The sequence below is a fragment of the Chinchilla lanigera genome, unplaced genomic scaffold, assembly GCF_000276665.1.
Source record: "Chinchilla lanigera isolate Chin_1 unplaced genomic scaffold, ChiLan1.0 scaffold00082, whole genome shotgun sequence".
NCBI lineage: Eukaryota > Metazoa > Chordata > Mammalia > Rodentia > Chinchillidae > Chinchilla > Chinchilla lanigera.
The window spans coordinates 5807740-5823980 of NW_004955483.1; the positions used below are offsets into that span (position 1 = coordinate 5807740).

Below are 16241 nucleotides of genomic sequence, written 5' to 3' on the forward strand. Positions count from 1 at the left end.
AATTGAAATGAATATACATTTCACAGAAGTAAAGATGTCCAATAAATACATAAAATGTTCAACATTGCTAGTTATTAGAAAAATGCAAATTAAAAGAACCCACTGAGATACCATCTTACTCCAGAAAGACTGGCTATCATCAAGAAATCAAATAAAAACAAGTGCTGGCAAGGAGGTGTCAGGGGGTACTCCTTTACACTGTTGATAGGAATGTGAACCAGTACAACTACTATGGAAATCATTGTGAAGATTCCTCAAAAAACTAAAACTAAAACTTCCATTTGACCCAGCTATTCCCCTTCTAGGCATCTTCTTGAAAGAGCTAAAGTCATCATATTGCAGTAATATAAGCATACCTATGTTTATAAGAGCACAATGTAGCTAAATCTTGAAAATGGCCTAAATGCCCATCAACAGATGAATGGCTGAAGAAAATGTGGCATTTATATACAATGTAGTAGACTACTCTGCCACAAAGATAAACTTAAGGTATTCACACGTAAATTAATGTACCAAGACCGTAATATTAAGCAAAGTCAGACACACAAGCTTAAATACTGCGTGGTTTCTCTTATATGAGAAACTATATATATATATATATATATATATATATATATATACACACACACACACACACAATGTGTGTGTATAGTGCATATATATGTGTGTGTATATGTGTGTGTGTATATATATGCATATAAAGAGAGAGAGAAAGAGTAAAATCAGAACATAGATAAATAGGAAGTAGGGAGATCTTTTTCATATGAATGGAGAAACAAGAGAAAATAGAAGCAGTTGGAGAAAAAAAAAACTGAAGAAAAAAATGAAAATAGAGCTTCAGCAAATGGGAAGGGGACCAAGAATTAGATGGAATAGGGAAGGAAGGGAGAGGTAGGAGATTAAAAAAAAAAAGTAACTGTATTATGTGCATATATCAACTCCCCATGATAAATGTAATCATCATATACTACAAACATATACTAATAACAATAAATAATTAAGACAACAATTAATGATTGTCAACTGTTAAAGACTTAATGTTATCCATATTAAAATACTTTTGATTGCAATTACCATACTTACCTAGCCTATAAACATAACTAGGATTTAGAACATACACCATATGCTTTAAAAATGTGGACTTAATTATTTGACAATAAAAACTGTATAAGTTTCACATAACTGTTAAAAATTATTCTTAAAAACATATACAGAAGAATTTTTCTGTAGAATCTCATTAGCTTTTTATTGGTTATATTAGTTTTCTTTTTATGGGTTAACGGTTATACTCACTCATCTCTTAATTTAAGCACTTTTTACAACAAGGTAAAACTAAAACATTCTATTCAGAATTTTTAAAAATATAAACACATTTTTATCAACTTGTATAAGAAAAAAGTTTCCTGTAACCCCACTGAAAAGTTTTTAAGTTTTAAGGAAAACAAAGAAAAGAAGGAAAAAGAGATCAAAGAAGAACTGAAATGTATGAAGGAACAAAATATATGAGCGATTTGATGGGAACCAGAAAGTTAGCAGAGGAAATGCTTCAAAGACACACAAAGTTCTTGTACAACATTCGGAAACCCACTGTCAATCACTACCCAACAAGAGTGGAGAGAAGGTAGAAAGAAAAAAAAGACTGGTTTTCCTCAAGACCCTCTTCACTGGAGAGTAGAGGGGTAGCTTGAAGAAAACACAGGCAGCATCTGCCACAACTTCGTATTCTAGGAGGGCACAGAGGAACAAAAAGTGAAATCTGCAAGTAGGAGTTGAGATGCTGGAAAAAGACTAACCGCATTCTGACACCTTTTGCTAGAGAGCACCTTCTAAAATGCCAGTATCCCATTCTAACAGCAAACTCCTGACACTCAATTTTATACTACATACTCATACGCTCCAAGAATTTCACAGTGGAAAGTACCTCCCTCGTAATACAACTAGGAAGTTAGGAAACAGAACCAGTGCGTCCAGGTAGGCTGTCAAAGATGACAATGCCAGTAGCAAAAATAAGCACAGAACATAGCTCTTCAGCGGTACCCACCAGGCCTCTACCTCATCACAGCAGCTGACTTTTCATTGCAGCCTAAAGCAGTACATTTGGATTTTCAGAGTTACAATAAAGCTATCGTGCGCTAGAAACCATCTTTCATTAGGACATTTCAATTACTACTTCATTGCTCAATAAAATGTATACTTTCTTACAGGGAGCGAAAGCTGAAATAAACTTCTACCTAAAACCCATCCACAGTTGATATCCTTACCCCAGACTCTGCAAATGAGTTCCCGTACCGCACCCATCAAGCTAATAAGTTAAAAAGAAAAAGCTGGTCTTTATTCTCTGGGTCTCAGAAGTAATTACAACTTACCTGCTGTGCACGTTTAGCGTTACTCTACCTACTTTTTGTGGGTTAGAGGATGCACTTTTTAAAGAAAAAAATATACAAATCACAAAAACATTTGGTATAAAATGTCAAAATCAACAGAACATTATCATGCATCTAATTAATATCAATACTAGGTTTTCTAACAAAAATCCATGGCATCACTAAAGAAAGGATACCTTACAGGTGGTTAATTATACTAACTGCCAAACAAAATTTTTCCAAAATTTGATTTAGGTATTTTACCTACCAATATCTGACTTTTGATTTGGTTGTGAAGTAAGTTATTTCCCTAACAATAAAGTCTTCATTTAAAAAACTTCAAACATAACATTATTTTTACAAACATTTATTTTCCTATCAAAATTTTAGATGTGCAACAAATTGGTTTCCATTATTTAGTTGTAAGGAACTCAAATATGAAGTATTAAAGAACTGTCAATATAATACAATTGACTGTTGTGTTAAGAACAGTTGAAACAAAACAGAAAATACCAAAATTAACCTACAATTTCACCTTCTATTTGAAACATGACAGAAAGTTGCAAGCACTTTTTCCTAATTTATAGCCTCATCCAATCTCACTATATTTTCTTAATCAAAACTGGTGCATTGGGGCTGGGGATTTAGCTCAGTGGCAAAAGCGCCTGCCTGGCAAGCGCAAGGTTGTGAGTTCGGTTCCCAGTACCGGAGAAAAACCAAAAAAAAAAAAAAAAAAAAAAACTGGTGCATTTTCTAAATTAAGAATAAAACCTCTCTGGCATAATAAGGTACACACGGTATGTATGCAGCATAGCAAATGCCAATTCTCTTAAAAGTCTGTTAAAATATAGGAAGACTATAATATGGAAAAATTTTTCCTTGTAAATTCATTAGAGGTCTCAAAAATACGTATATGTTAATTGAACATATTTTGCATAGGAGCTTTAAAACACAATTAGCTGATCTACTTGGTATTTTTGATAGAACAACTCCTATTAGAATAAACACTACAAAGTTTATACATAACATATTCTGGGACTGGTGCTTTACATTATTTTTGTGTAGTAAATGACTGTAAATGATTGAAATTTTTATGAAGCAAAATGATTGAAAATTCAGATCCTTAGGACTCAAAGAATACCATATCAAATATCTGCAAATGATTAATATGCAGACATAAAAACAAGGGTGTTCAAATAGAAACTGGCCTATTAATACTATAACAGTTTGCACAAAAATCTAACCAATAACACAGTTTTAAGATAATTAACAAAACTTACATCTTTACGCAATTTGCTATCAAGAGCCACAAGAGTTAACGTGTAAGCTTGACTTAACAGTAGGTAAGCGCTTGTTGCTATTTATTTATTTGAAGAAAGGCTGGGGTACTTTATCCGACAGGTAGTAGGACTACTAACAGAAGAGTTGGGTTATGGGAAGCCTATGAGGTTTAGGCTTAAAGTAATTTCCTTTCCTTATCTTCAAAAATCAAAAAAAGTGAACCATTTTAACAGTATGTTACATGAAAACTACAATAGGATTATCAACTTAACCTACTGAACACTATGTTCCAACTGCCCCCATCCACTGCCTAAATGAAGAAATCAAATACCCAAGTCTTCTTATAAATGAATCCACTAATAGAAGTAGTTTTATTGATGAAGATATTAAAGCAGTACAATTTAGACAAACCAAAAACATACAAAACAATTCTGAAGCCACAACAAAAACATACGCATACTCCTGGGAAACAAGTTCACACATTTATTTGCATTCTCAAGTTTTAGTGGCTAAAAACATTAGACAAACTTAATTAGCCACATTAAGGAATAGGTAAATATACCACTTATAGTGTATAAAGATGTCTTTCTAAAGAATCCATTACATAGGTTGTAGGTGATAAATAATAGTGCTGCTCGTCAGTATGTGTGTGCCTGGAAGTAAAACTGATAATTTTCCTGATAAAATTAAAATGTCACAGAAATACACAAAAAACGTGACGGGCTGATTTCTCTAACAGAATCCTTTTCAGTCATTACACCAGGGAGATTACAAATTATCCCTACTATGTCAAACCAATACACAATCTTTCTTCCACTATATTTGTACCGTAGCAGCTATTATCACAGATTACACATAATGACAGAATGCATAAAAGTGTTCTTTTAAAGCATACATTGAAAACCAATAACAATTATTCTAGTAAACAAGAATATGGTTTTTCTGGGCCATACTGTCCTATAGGAAGCCCAATAAAATCGCCTACTCATTAAGTTTGTAAAACATGCTGAAGTAAATCTGCCCTGGACTCTGCAGAGCGGTTACTCAATCATCAACAAGGGTGCACCATATGCAAAGTACGAAACCTGACAGAGTGAAGATTAATAGCAATGTCTTAAATAAGAAAGAGCTGCTTGGTGAAGTATCCTGGGAATGTAGGTCAAACTAATCCAAGATGCCATCAATTACTGAGAAGTTAGCAGAAACAGAAAATCAATTAAATTTGTAGATTATACCATATTGGGAAAATCCTGAATTACCACCACTTGAGGCATTTCAAATTAGATGGAATGAAACGCCAGCAAACATATTACTAACCATAGGATCTCTTTCAATAGAAGCTGACTAGAGGAAAAAAATATGACTTAATGACAAAAATATTTTTCCAATTTTAACAGGCAATATTCATGTGCAATCATTTGTTATGTCACATTATCATTCTATAAACATAAGAATATTTTTTATTTTGTTGCTTTTGTGGTTTAAAAGACTTTATATTCACTTGTATTGGAAGAAACACAGATTTATATTCCTTTTGGATATCTCATACAAAAAGAAAAAGCTTGTAATGACCACACAAGCCAAACTTAAGGGGTAATATTTTTAAAAGAAATAAATGTCTAAATGTCATTTAGACACTGCAGTTCTTTCCTTCAATTCAGTTCCATATCTTGTTGAATTATCAAAATGACAAAGGAGACGATCATAAATACATTACAATCTGGTATCTTCTAAAGAAAAAATGTAATGGAAAACGAGGATTCATTCCAAATAATTTGTAATTTTCCATTTTGATACAATCAGAACAGTTAAAAATAAAAACACACTTTGTCTGGTTTTGTGTTAATTACAGCGGATTTGAATGTTTTGGGTATTGATGTATCTTCCTAACATGGTTTCTAAAGAACTGGGAGTAACATAAGCAACCTTAAGAATGCAAACAGGCAGAATCAAGTAAAGAGTCCAACAAGGACCAAATATGGAAATAAGACAGTTACAGCACAGTCCTCGGGCCAGGCCATTTTCCATCTGGCACTCTGGGCAGAGCTTTTGCTTCTCCAAGGCTAACCTCTCATGGGTTAGGGTACCAGCAAAGCAGATGCTTTCTCTGTATAACTGAAGAGGTATTTATAAATAAACTTATTTACTAAACACCGAGCAAGTTAAGAAAATGAACAACAGACAATACAATACTCCTCCACTGGTAACGCTGAAGAGCCGTTTCCACCGCAGGCCTGAGGAGGCACAGGAAAGAACAATTACAGAGGAAGAGATGAATAGGAGGGTAACCTGACAAAAGCTGTTGTCTTGGGGTAAGGGGAGTAGTCAAGCCAACACAAACGGGAGGTGGGCATGAAAACTTCCACCTCGATCTGTTCTCAAGCCTTGCACCTTCTGCGGGCTGGGCAGGACCCTCCTGCTGCACTCCACACAGCTCAGCCTCCACAGGCAACTAGAGGAGGCAAACAGAAGTCACCCACTGCGGCGAGATGAAAGCTGCAACTAGTGACACGATATTACATGATTATGGAAACGTACAAAAATTTTTTTTTCTTATTTTAAATTTTAATTAAGTTTTGTCTTCTGAGATTCAAAGTAAACCCATTTTATAGAAAAGTAAAAATAAGATTTTAAAAAACTGACTAGCATCTGACTCTGATTCATTTATAAGCCAAACAAATGTATACTCACTGGTCAATATATGAAGCCAAGGCCAAAATTTTATAATTTATATCTAAAATAATAATTTTTGTAAAGATGTCCAATGTGTGTTAACCAAGTGGTATTTTCATAATGTAACTCAGAAAATATATACACGTGCCTACTTCCCTTTCAATAATTACCTTTAATTGTTTCTTCTACAACTTCTACCACACGATCTATCTGTTGAACCTAGAAAAGAAAAATAGTTAAACAAGCAATTCATATAGAGGAGCAAAAACTCTGTTTATGCCTCTACTGGAGTCCATGTTACACATTTTCTAAGCACATCAATGCAGGTTTCCTTTAACGCATTTGGAGATCTTATTTAAAAATGCTATACTAATCTTTTGTGTAATAATGAAATATGAAATTATTAGCCTCCTGTCCTCCATGGATAATTGGAGATAGCATAATGTACTTCAATAAACTGCCCAGGGTTCTTTTAAGATAGTCTTTCAACATAAACTGACATCTAAATTTAAGTTTAGATCTTAAATTTCACCTGAGATCTAAATTTAAGTTTAATTAAAACATGCCTCCTCACACAGAGCTTCAGGCTAAAGGGTCTAAAAGGACAACCTACACAGAAAGACATGCTAGTATTAAAGATATTTATGTCAAATTTATGCATTATTACTTTAATTTTTAAAACCTTTTCAATGAATTTCTACCATGTGCTAAGGACTGTACATAGACCCATGGAACACAGTATCAATAATAAAGCTCCTGTTCTCCACACCAGGGACTAGGGAGGACTGCCCAGGGTGCCATGGAAACACAGAGGAAACGCAGTAAAATCAGACACATGGAGCAAAAGTGACTTTGAATGACAAGAAGTGAGAGGAATGCAAAAGAGATTGAGTAAGCGTGAATAGAGTTTAGAAGTTAAAATTAAAACACCAGTGTAAAGGTATGATCCAAGCAGATAACAGAATAAAGTCAGGTAAGACTAGGTCAAAGATGGTCCTCTAAAAATCCCCAAACTGTCACTGTTTTATTACAGGAGAGGGCTGGGGATTTAGCTCAGCAGCAAAAGCGCCTGCCTGGCAAGCGTAAGGTCTTGAGTTTGGTTCCCGGTACCGGAGAAAAACCAAAAAAAAAATAAAATAAAATAAAAATATTACAGGAGAAATAGCCGTGCCCTAGAAAAATTAAAGTAAGCTACAAAAAATCCTCCATCCTCTATTTCTACTCCATATATAAAAATCACTCATTATGATGAATAAAGATATTTTCTGGTGTTAAGTATTTAGAAATAAGTCTATTTTCTATATACGTGCATGTGTATACACACCTGCACCTTGACTTTGTGCACACACTCAGTATCCACACATATAGGTCTACTTCATCCACGTTACAGCCTCCCTGGTTTCTCACTGGATGGATTTACTAAAATGCATCCATCCAAACTCTTACTGTGAAAACAATGTCATTCTATTACAATAGTGCTGTAATAAACTCAACAGAGATGAGAAATACTCTATGAAAAGAATGTATTCCACATACAACAGCAAGTTTCTTAAAAATATTCTTTTGGTCTCAGTGCCTGATGTGAAAATAAAAAAAGACAAGAGCATACTAGAACTCTGCCCTAAGTCTGACCACTGCAAGAATCTGCCAGAGGCAAAAGGAAAGAGAACAGAATGGGCAACAGAGTCAGTCACATCATGATACAGAGGCAACCAGCAACACACAGACTGAAAAGCCCTAGGGGGAAGCTATGTTCACTAGTAATAAATCATACATAAGAAAACAGGAACAGTGAATACAGACTAATCTTTTTAAAAAGGTGAAGGAGAAAGAACTCCTTCCTGGTAGAGGAAATTGAGTATATATGCGTTATGGTTAAAGTTAGTGTGCTATATTTCACTATTTCTATTTTATTTTATTTTACTTTTTTTTTTTTTTTTTGAGATAGAGTCTCATTGTGTAGTTCAGTCTCACTGTGTAGCCTTGAACTCAGTATGTAGCCCAGGCTGGCCTCGAACTCATGGCAATACTCCTACCTCAGCCTCTCGAGTGCTGGGATTATAGGCGTGCGCCACCATGCCCAGCCTATATCTAACTACTTCTTTTCTGTCCTTTTTGGTCTCACAGTTTACATGCTGAGAAGAAAAAAACAAGAGCTAACTGATGGAGCAAGGTCCCTCAGGAAATGGGCAGAGTAAAATTCAAGGACCAGATAATGATACCAGCCCAGAGTGGAAGGGGGTCAAGTCTTTGAAATGAGATGCTGGGAGGAAGGAAAGTGTGATGGCAAATGCTAGTACTCTAACAGACTTCAGGAAGGATGCTGAACAAATTCCATTTGTTGGTCTCAGTTTTTCTCAATGAGGTAAAAAGCAAGCTCATTTGCTAAAAGTGAGAGAGCGGATGATAAAATTAGAACAGGATAAATGTCCAAAAGTACCTGTTATAGAGAATAACAATGATGACTAGCGACATGTAAAAATTGCAAAACAGTACTGAAAGAAGGTAGCTAAAATTGGAGCCCATGAATTTCTAACAATGATTCCATGTATGCTGAATTTTTCTCTAGGTCCAGTGGTGATAGTAATGGAGTCGAACAGATCAATACATGATTTTCTAATTCCATCACTCGTTCATTCATCATTTATTAGGCACCTAAAGTATACCAGAATGATCCAAAGAGCTGGAGAACAACACTAAGTATAAGCAAACAGGAAAAAGGCTGACTATACACTTTATATAAGATGAAGCTTATAGAAGTGGTAGAGTTAGGGGCTGGGGATTTAGCTCAGTGGCACAGCGCCTGCCTGGCAAGCACAAGGTCATGAGTTCGATTCCCAGTACTGGAAAAACAAACAAACAAACAAACAAACAAACAAAAAAAACAAGCAGTAGAGTCAGAGAGGAGAAGTGAAGAGGTTGGGGAATAGGAAATGGAGGGAGAAATAAGAAGGAAAAGAAAAGAAAAGAAGAGGACAGGTGACTATAATCAGAGTGTTGATACAGAAAGGTACTATGGTTGAAGGGTAACAAGATCCAAGATCAGGTCATAGGAATGACTGCTGAAACAAAGATGATGATGATGACCACTGGAGTTAAGAAATAAGGAAGTATGGGATTAGAGCACAGGTGAGATATTACATGTGGATATAGGGATTGCCCAGGGTAAGACAGATATGAATAGAATGAGTGTGGATGAATAATCAAGCTCTCAATTAGGGACAGAAGACAGAGAATAAAAGGAGTAAAATATGAGCTCACCCAAATGGTGGAGTCAGGGCCTGGGGATTTAGCTCAGCGGCAAAAGAACCTGCCTCGCAAGCGCAAGGTCATGAGTTCAGTTCCCAGTACCGGAGAAAAACCAAATGGTGGAGTCAGAAAACAAAAATGATTTCCTATGTACTTGGAGATATAGAGGTTTAAAGGGAGCACAGCACCTAGTCTTGTAGCACATGAACTGAGCAACAAGCCATAATCCCAGAGAAGAGAACAACACATGGCAGAGCAGTCTGCTACAAAATTGAGGGTCAGATGAAATTAAAACTCACAGAAGGAAATGGACCTCTAAATGCACATGAACCTGGGATTAAATGATAGTTCCTTAAATATAATACCAAAGCATGAGCAAGGGAAGAAAATAAAGAGAACCAGACAACGTCAAAATTAAAAACTCTTCATACTGCAAAGGACACCATTAAGAAAGAATACAACACAGAAGATGGAAAAACACTTCTCCAAATAATATACATACTCTGACATTAGACTTTCATGTTTACAATATATGATGAACTCCCACAACCCCATCAAAAATGGGCAAGGGCCATAAAGATACAACTTCTTCAGGGAAGGTATACAAATGGGCAGTAAAACACGCAAAGATGCTCAATACCATTAACTAACCCAGAGATGCAAATCAAAACCACAATGAGGAAAGAATTACTGCTTCATGGATACACAGAATCAGTCTGGGAAAATAAAAACTTTCTGGAAATAATGGTGGGAGTAGTTGCAAAACATATGAACATATTTAATGCCAATGAAGCATACCCTTAAAAATGATTAAAAAGGTAAATTTTATGTAGTGTTAACTACCAAAAGAAAAAAAAATAACCCACAATGAGATACAACGTCACAACCACGAAGATGGCTACAATAAAAAAGACAAATGTAAGTGTCGGAGAAGATGTGGAAACACTGGAACCCTAAAACCCTGCTAATGGATTCATACTAAAATTCAGCCAGTTTGGAAAATGGTCTATAGTTAAACACAAATGGTGAAACATACAGTTACTCTATGATCCATCCATTCCAATCCTAGATATATTCTCAAGAGAAAGAAAGCCTATGTCCAAAAACATGTACACAAATGTTCACAGCATTATTCATAATGACCAAAAAGTAGAAACACACATATCCATCAACTGATAAACAAGATGTGGCACATTCACAATAAAACATGCAGTCACAAAAGAGAATGAAGTACTGATACATGCTGCAATGTTATGCTAAATGAAAAAAAGAAAATGTCATATTAATTTCACTCTTATATAATATCCACAATAAGAAAATACATGGAGTCAACATACATTAGTGACAAGCTGTATAGATGATGGAGAGATGGAAGAGAGGCTAAGAGAAATGGGTTTCTTCACAAAGTGATAAAGTTGTTCCAATGTTATTTTGTAGTAATGGTCACACAACTCTGAATATACTAAAAACTGTGGAATTATACATTTGAATTGGATGCACTGGATGGTGTATGAGTTATATCTCAATAAAGCTATGATCAAAAAAATGCTAAAGCGTGCCTGTAATCCCAACATTCGGGAGGCTGAGACAGGAGCATCACTGCAACTCTGAGGCCAGCCTGGGCTACAAAGTGAGTTCCAGGCCAGCCTAAACTACATAGTGAGATCCTGCCTCAAAAAGCAAAAAAAAAATTTTTTTAAAGTGCTGAAGACCTGGTGGCAGTGAAATGTTCTAATGTCAAGGTCATTGAAGTCAAGTAAAACTTGAGGAAATGTTCCAGATTAAAGGAGACTAATTAAGATATCTCACAACTAAATGCAACTATGGATATGGGGAGAGGGTTTCTTTCCCTATAAAAGACATTACTGTGATAAACGACAACATCTGAATAGTCTATACCTATGTTACAGTATTGTATCAATGCTTTCTTGATTTTGATAATACTATAGTGATATAAGACATGCCTCTGGTTTTTTTTATTATACAGGTATTCAGAAATGCATCATGCTCACAATTTATTTTCAAAAGAATAAAAAAAAAGTGTGTATATATAAACCAAAAGGAATTGTTAAAATATTTTGGTAAATCTAGGAATTTTTTGCTTATTTTTGCAAAGTTCCTGTAAGTATACTGTGTCAAAATAACAAGTTTAAATGTTTATTTCTGTATACGCACAGAAAAAATGAAGAGAACTTTTATTTTAATGGTCACAAAGAATTTGCTTGAATTTATGTAACTGAAAATATATCCTCCGATTTTCAAAAAGTACTTGATACATTTGTTTTAATGAAAGAAAAACTTGATTTTGTCCATATATGATAATTTAATTACTAGCTGTACTTGGGAGCTCCACCTGAACTCACTTAAAAGGTACCTGAGGGGCTGCAAGGCCACAACTCAGTGGTAGAGCATTTCCCCAGCATGTGCTGAGCCAGCCCTGGGTTCCATCTCCAGTAGGAGTAGGGTGGTGGTGGTGGGGAAACTTGATTAGAAGCCAGCAGAAAAGTTCATGAAATGATTTGTCCACTTCCATTTCCAGTAGAGCACAATGGAGGAAACAGTGGGGACAAAAGAAAGAAAGAAAGGAGAAACTAAGAACGACGGGAGAGAGGTCAGGAGAAGGGTGGGAGGGGAAAAGGAAAAGACAGGAGGCAAAAACCAGTGCAGGGCAGGAAGCAGCGAGAGACAAAAATCACCATGCGCATGGACAGACTCAAAACTCACAGTAATCCAGATATACTGAGTTCATTCTGGGAGAAAAGGAAAGCTGTTCTTAATTAATATTATAAATTGTAGATCTGAATACATAAGAGCTTATTCTCTAGCATATAATTCAAATAAATAAAACAGTATCTTGTGTCCTTCAGGCAATTAGTTATAAATACACAGAAAAAAAAGCATGCAGCATGTTCTGTTACTGACTCCATATGTTCTCAACAATGAAGAAAGGAGCGAGTGAGTAAACAATTCATAAATAACAGTAATGAGGCATTCTGCCTAAGAACTTTTAAAATAAGTCGATAAAAATGTTATTCCACTATTATGAACTATCCCAAATTCATAACTAAACATGCATTGAACAAACAAGACCGTAACAATGGCACCTAATGCAAATAAATTATGTTCTTGTAGAATCTCCTCAATGTTGAAAGAGGGTGCAGGAATAGAACTTTCTGCAAGAGCAGTACTGTTCACAGGCTGTGCTGTCCAGGAGGAACTGACATTTTAATTAGCTTAAATCTGAATTTAAATAGTCACAAATGACTGGGCAGCTATAGTGAAGAGGACAGGTTTAAAGATGTCTCAGACAGCCCCCTACTCAGCAGTGAGTTGCTAGAGCAGTCCTGGGAAACTAATGCGTGTCTCAAACACAACTCTGTCATCTAGGCTAGGAAAAAGATCTACATTAGGGTCGTCCAAGGACAAACTGATACCATTTTACTGTCAGAGATTTTGCTTTGCATGCACTTGTATCCTCCCCACCCACAAGGCCCCCACCCTGGACAACCAGCAGCTGGATAAGTTAATGACTAGAATAATACAGTGACACTGAACATTTCTCAACTATTTCATCTCAGGCTCTATGCTGACAGTTTTACACATATTATCACATCTCATCCTAGATTAGAAATACTGTGATTTTCAAAGCAAAAGGAACTCAGGTCCAAAGATTTTCAGTTAAATTTCTGTCACATATTTTCAGTAGATCTTCTCCAGGAATGGCAGATAGGTGGCCCAGTTAATGAACTGCTCTTTTCCTGTAAACACGGAAGCCATTACTAAAAGATCACAGAATGCTATCCAATTAAACGTGGACTTGCAAAAGCCTGAGACAACAACTATTCCCCACTAACTCTCCCCCACAAATATTACTGGCATTAACCAGCACTGCACACCACTGTAGAAACTGGGGGTTTCTACAAAAATACAGAGCCCTTGCTTCGAGCACCTTACATTTTAATTGGGGGAGATAAACACATAACTGAAATTTTTCATTTCCTATCATGATGACTGCTATGAAGAAAATAAAACCTAGCAGTGGCAAGCGTAGAAAGGACAATTTTGCTGTCATGGCACTGATACACATCTGAACGGGAGCTTCAATCCAGGGACTTCAACCAGAAGGCAGAGGTATCAACAGGAACCTCCAAGAGGAGAAGTAGGTACAGGGCTAAGAGATAGCAAGCAAGCAGATAAATTATAAGGTCAAAAGAAGGACAGCACATGAGGGACATGGTGCTAAGGAATGAAACCAGATAAACAAGGGAAGAAGATTATATGAGACGTTCTAATTCATGCCCTGCAGTTTAGATTTTTCCTGCTTGCAAAAGAAAGTCATCTGAAGGAATGATGTTAAAAGACTGCTCAGGCTAATTTTCTTGAAAATCTCCAGAGAATGCTGTTTATCCACATTTTTCTATTACATTGCATAACTTCTTTTATACTTGTATGAATATGACTGGCATTTTAACAATCTCTTGATTTTTATCCCAGGACATCTCAAATTCTTTCAGGAGTAGGAGTTTACTATATCGTTGCTATACAAACACACACGCCAAGGAACTTTCTTACTAGTTTTTTTTAAATTTTATGAATATCTAAATAAAAGGGAAGTCTACAATTTATAGTCTACTTAAGAAATATCACATCAAAACTTTAAAATCACTTATAAACTCCACTAAGTTTTGAAAGGAAAAACAAAATGATGCAAGATAAGGGTCCAACTTCATTCTTTTATCTGTTTATCTTTTGCATCCAGTTTTCCAAAAATTGTTCACTGATGAGACTATCCCATTGTGTCCTATTGGTGGTTTTGTTGAAAATTCAACATGGTATATGCTGAAGTTTATGTCTGGGCTCTCTATTCTGTTTTAATGGTCTGTGGGCCTCTTTTTAAGCCAGTACCATACTGTTTTGATTACTCTAGCTTTTTAACATGATTGAAAACTGTAGGAATTGCTCTGAATCTATATATGACACCATACATTAAGAATCCACTCAAAAGGGATTAAAACCCTAAACATTACACCTGAAACTGCTTTTACAGTCTTAGAAGAAAACAATAGAGAGAAAGCTCCTTGACACTAATCTCTGCAATGTTTTGTTTTGTTTTGGTTTGTTTTGTTTTTTGGTGGGGGTAGGGGAGGCATGACGCAATTACACCAAAACTTCAGGTATCAGAAGCAAAAATAAACAAATGGGACATCAAGCTAAAAAGGTTCTGCACAGCAGTGCAAGCAACAAATAAAAAAGACATAAGTGGTTAATATACAAAATTTTAGAAATCACTCAGACAACTTGCAGCACAAAAAACCACAACCTTTTGAGCAATGAAACCCAACAGACATTTTTCCCCAAGAAACATACAAATGTCCAATGGATGTATAAAAAGGTCTCAGTATCAATAATCCTCAGGGAAGTGGAAATCTAAACCACTATAAAATATCACCTCATACCTCATACCTGTATCACCTCATACTCTGATCAGAAAGACAAGAAATAATGAGTGTTGGAAAGTGTTAGGAGAAAATGGAACCCTTGTGTACTGTTGACTGAATGTAAATTGGGGCACCTATTATGGGAAACAATGTAGAGATTACTTTTAAAAACTAAAAATAGGTATACACATGACCCAGTAATCCTATCTGGGACCACCTGTTCAATGGAAATTACCATATAAATCAGAACTTTGTAGAGAGATTATCTGTGCTCCTATGTTTAGTATACCATTATTCACAATAGCCAAGATATGGGAATAGTCTAGTGACCATCAACACATGAACGGATAAAGAAACTTCAATATAGGTACATAATGTTATTGAGTCTTTAAGAAGGACACACTTCCATTTGTTTGGTGGCAGTTTGTTTTGATTTCTGAGGACGTTGCTTTTTGATGGTTTCTGTGGTACTGGGGGCTGAACACAGGACCTTTGCACAGAGCTACATCCCCAGCACATTTTTATTTTTCATCTGAGACAGTTTGAGACATGGTCTTTCTAAATGTCTCAGGTTGGCCTCAAACCTGCAGTCCTGATGCTTCCACATCCTAAACCAGTGGGGACTATAGGAATGCACCGCTGTACCCAGCAACGCTATCATTTGTGACAAGATGCATGAGCCTGTGGGACATTTTGCTATGGACAACAAGCTAAACATAACAAGAAAAATAATGCACAATCTCATTGTTGTACAGAATCTCAAACAAACAAAAGTCAAATATATAGAAACACGGAGTAGAACTGGGATTAACCCAGGCAGAAGGGAAAGGAAATGAAGACAAGTAGGTCAAAGAGTCAAAACTCAGTCATGCAGTATGAGGAAGTCCAGAAACCTGATGTACTAATATCATCATCTTGTACACTGAGAATTTACTAATGGAGATTTTAGGTGCTCTTCCTAAACACAAACAGAAAATGCCATGGAAGGTGATGAATAGGTTAAGTGCCTGACTACCATAATCACTGTACTATATGTATATATGTATATCAAATCTTTCTGCTGCACATCTTCGATAGATACAGTAAAAACAGGAAAAATTACCTTTCAATCTTTGTTAATAAATATACATATAAAAAGTCTTTTCCATCAATTATATATTGAAATTTTTCACATTTACTATAAGGATAGCTTGATCCAATAAACAGCATCTGACAGGTCAAAGTTCAATATTCAGTC

The 16241-nt window shown here is 35.7% G+C and overlaps 1 protein-coding gene across 3 annotated transcripts in view; it reads right to left on the minus strand.

Annotated features, from left to right (window-relative positions):
* The window catches only part of Cdkal1 (CDK5 regulatory subunit associated protein 1-like 1), a 594324-nt gene that overhangs the window by 408992 nt on the left and 169091 nt on the right, over window positions 1-16241 (minus strand). For all 3 annotated transcript variants that reach the window (XM_005403380.1, XM_013503828.1, XM_005403381.2), the window contains exon 6: window positions 6488-6536. In XM_005403380.1, coding sequence (XP_005403437.1) covers window positions 6488-6536 — 49 coding nt within the window. The remainder of the gene's footprint in view (window positions 1-6487; window positions 6537-16241) is intronic.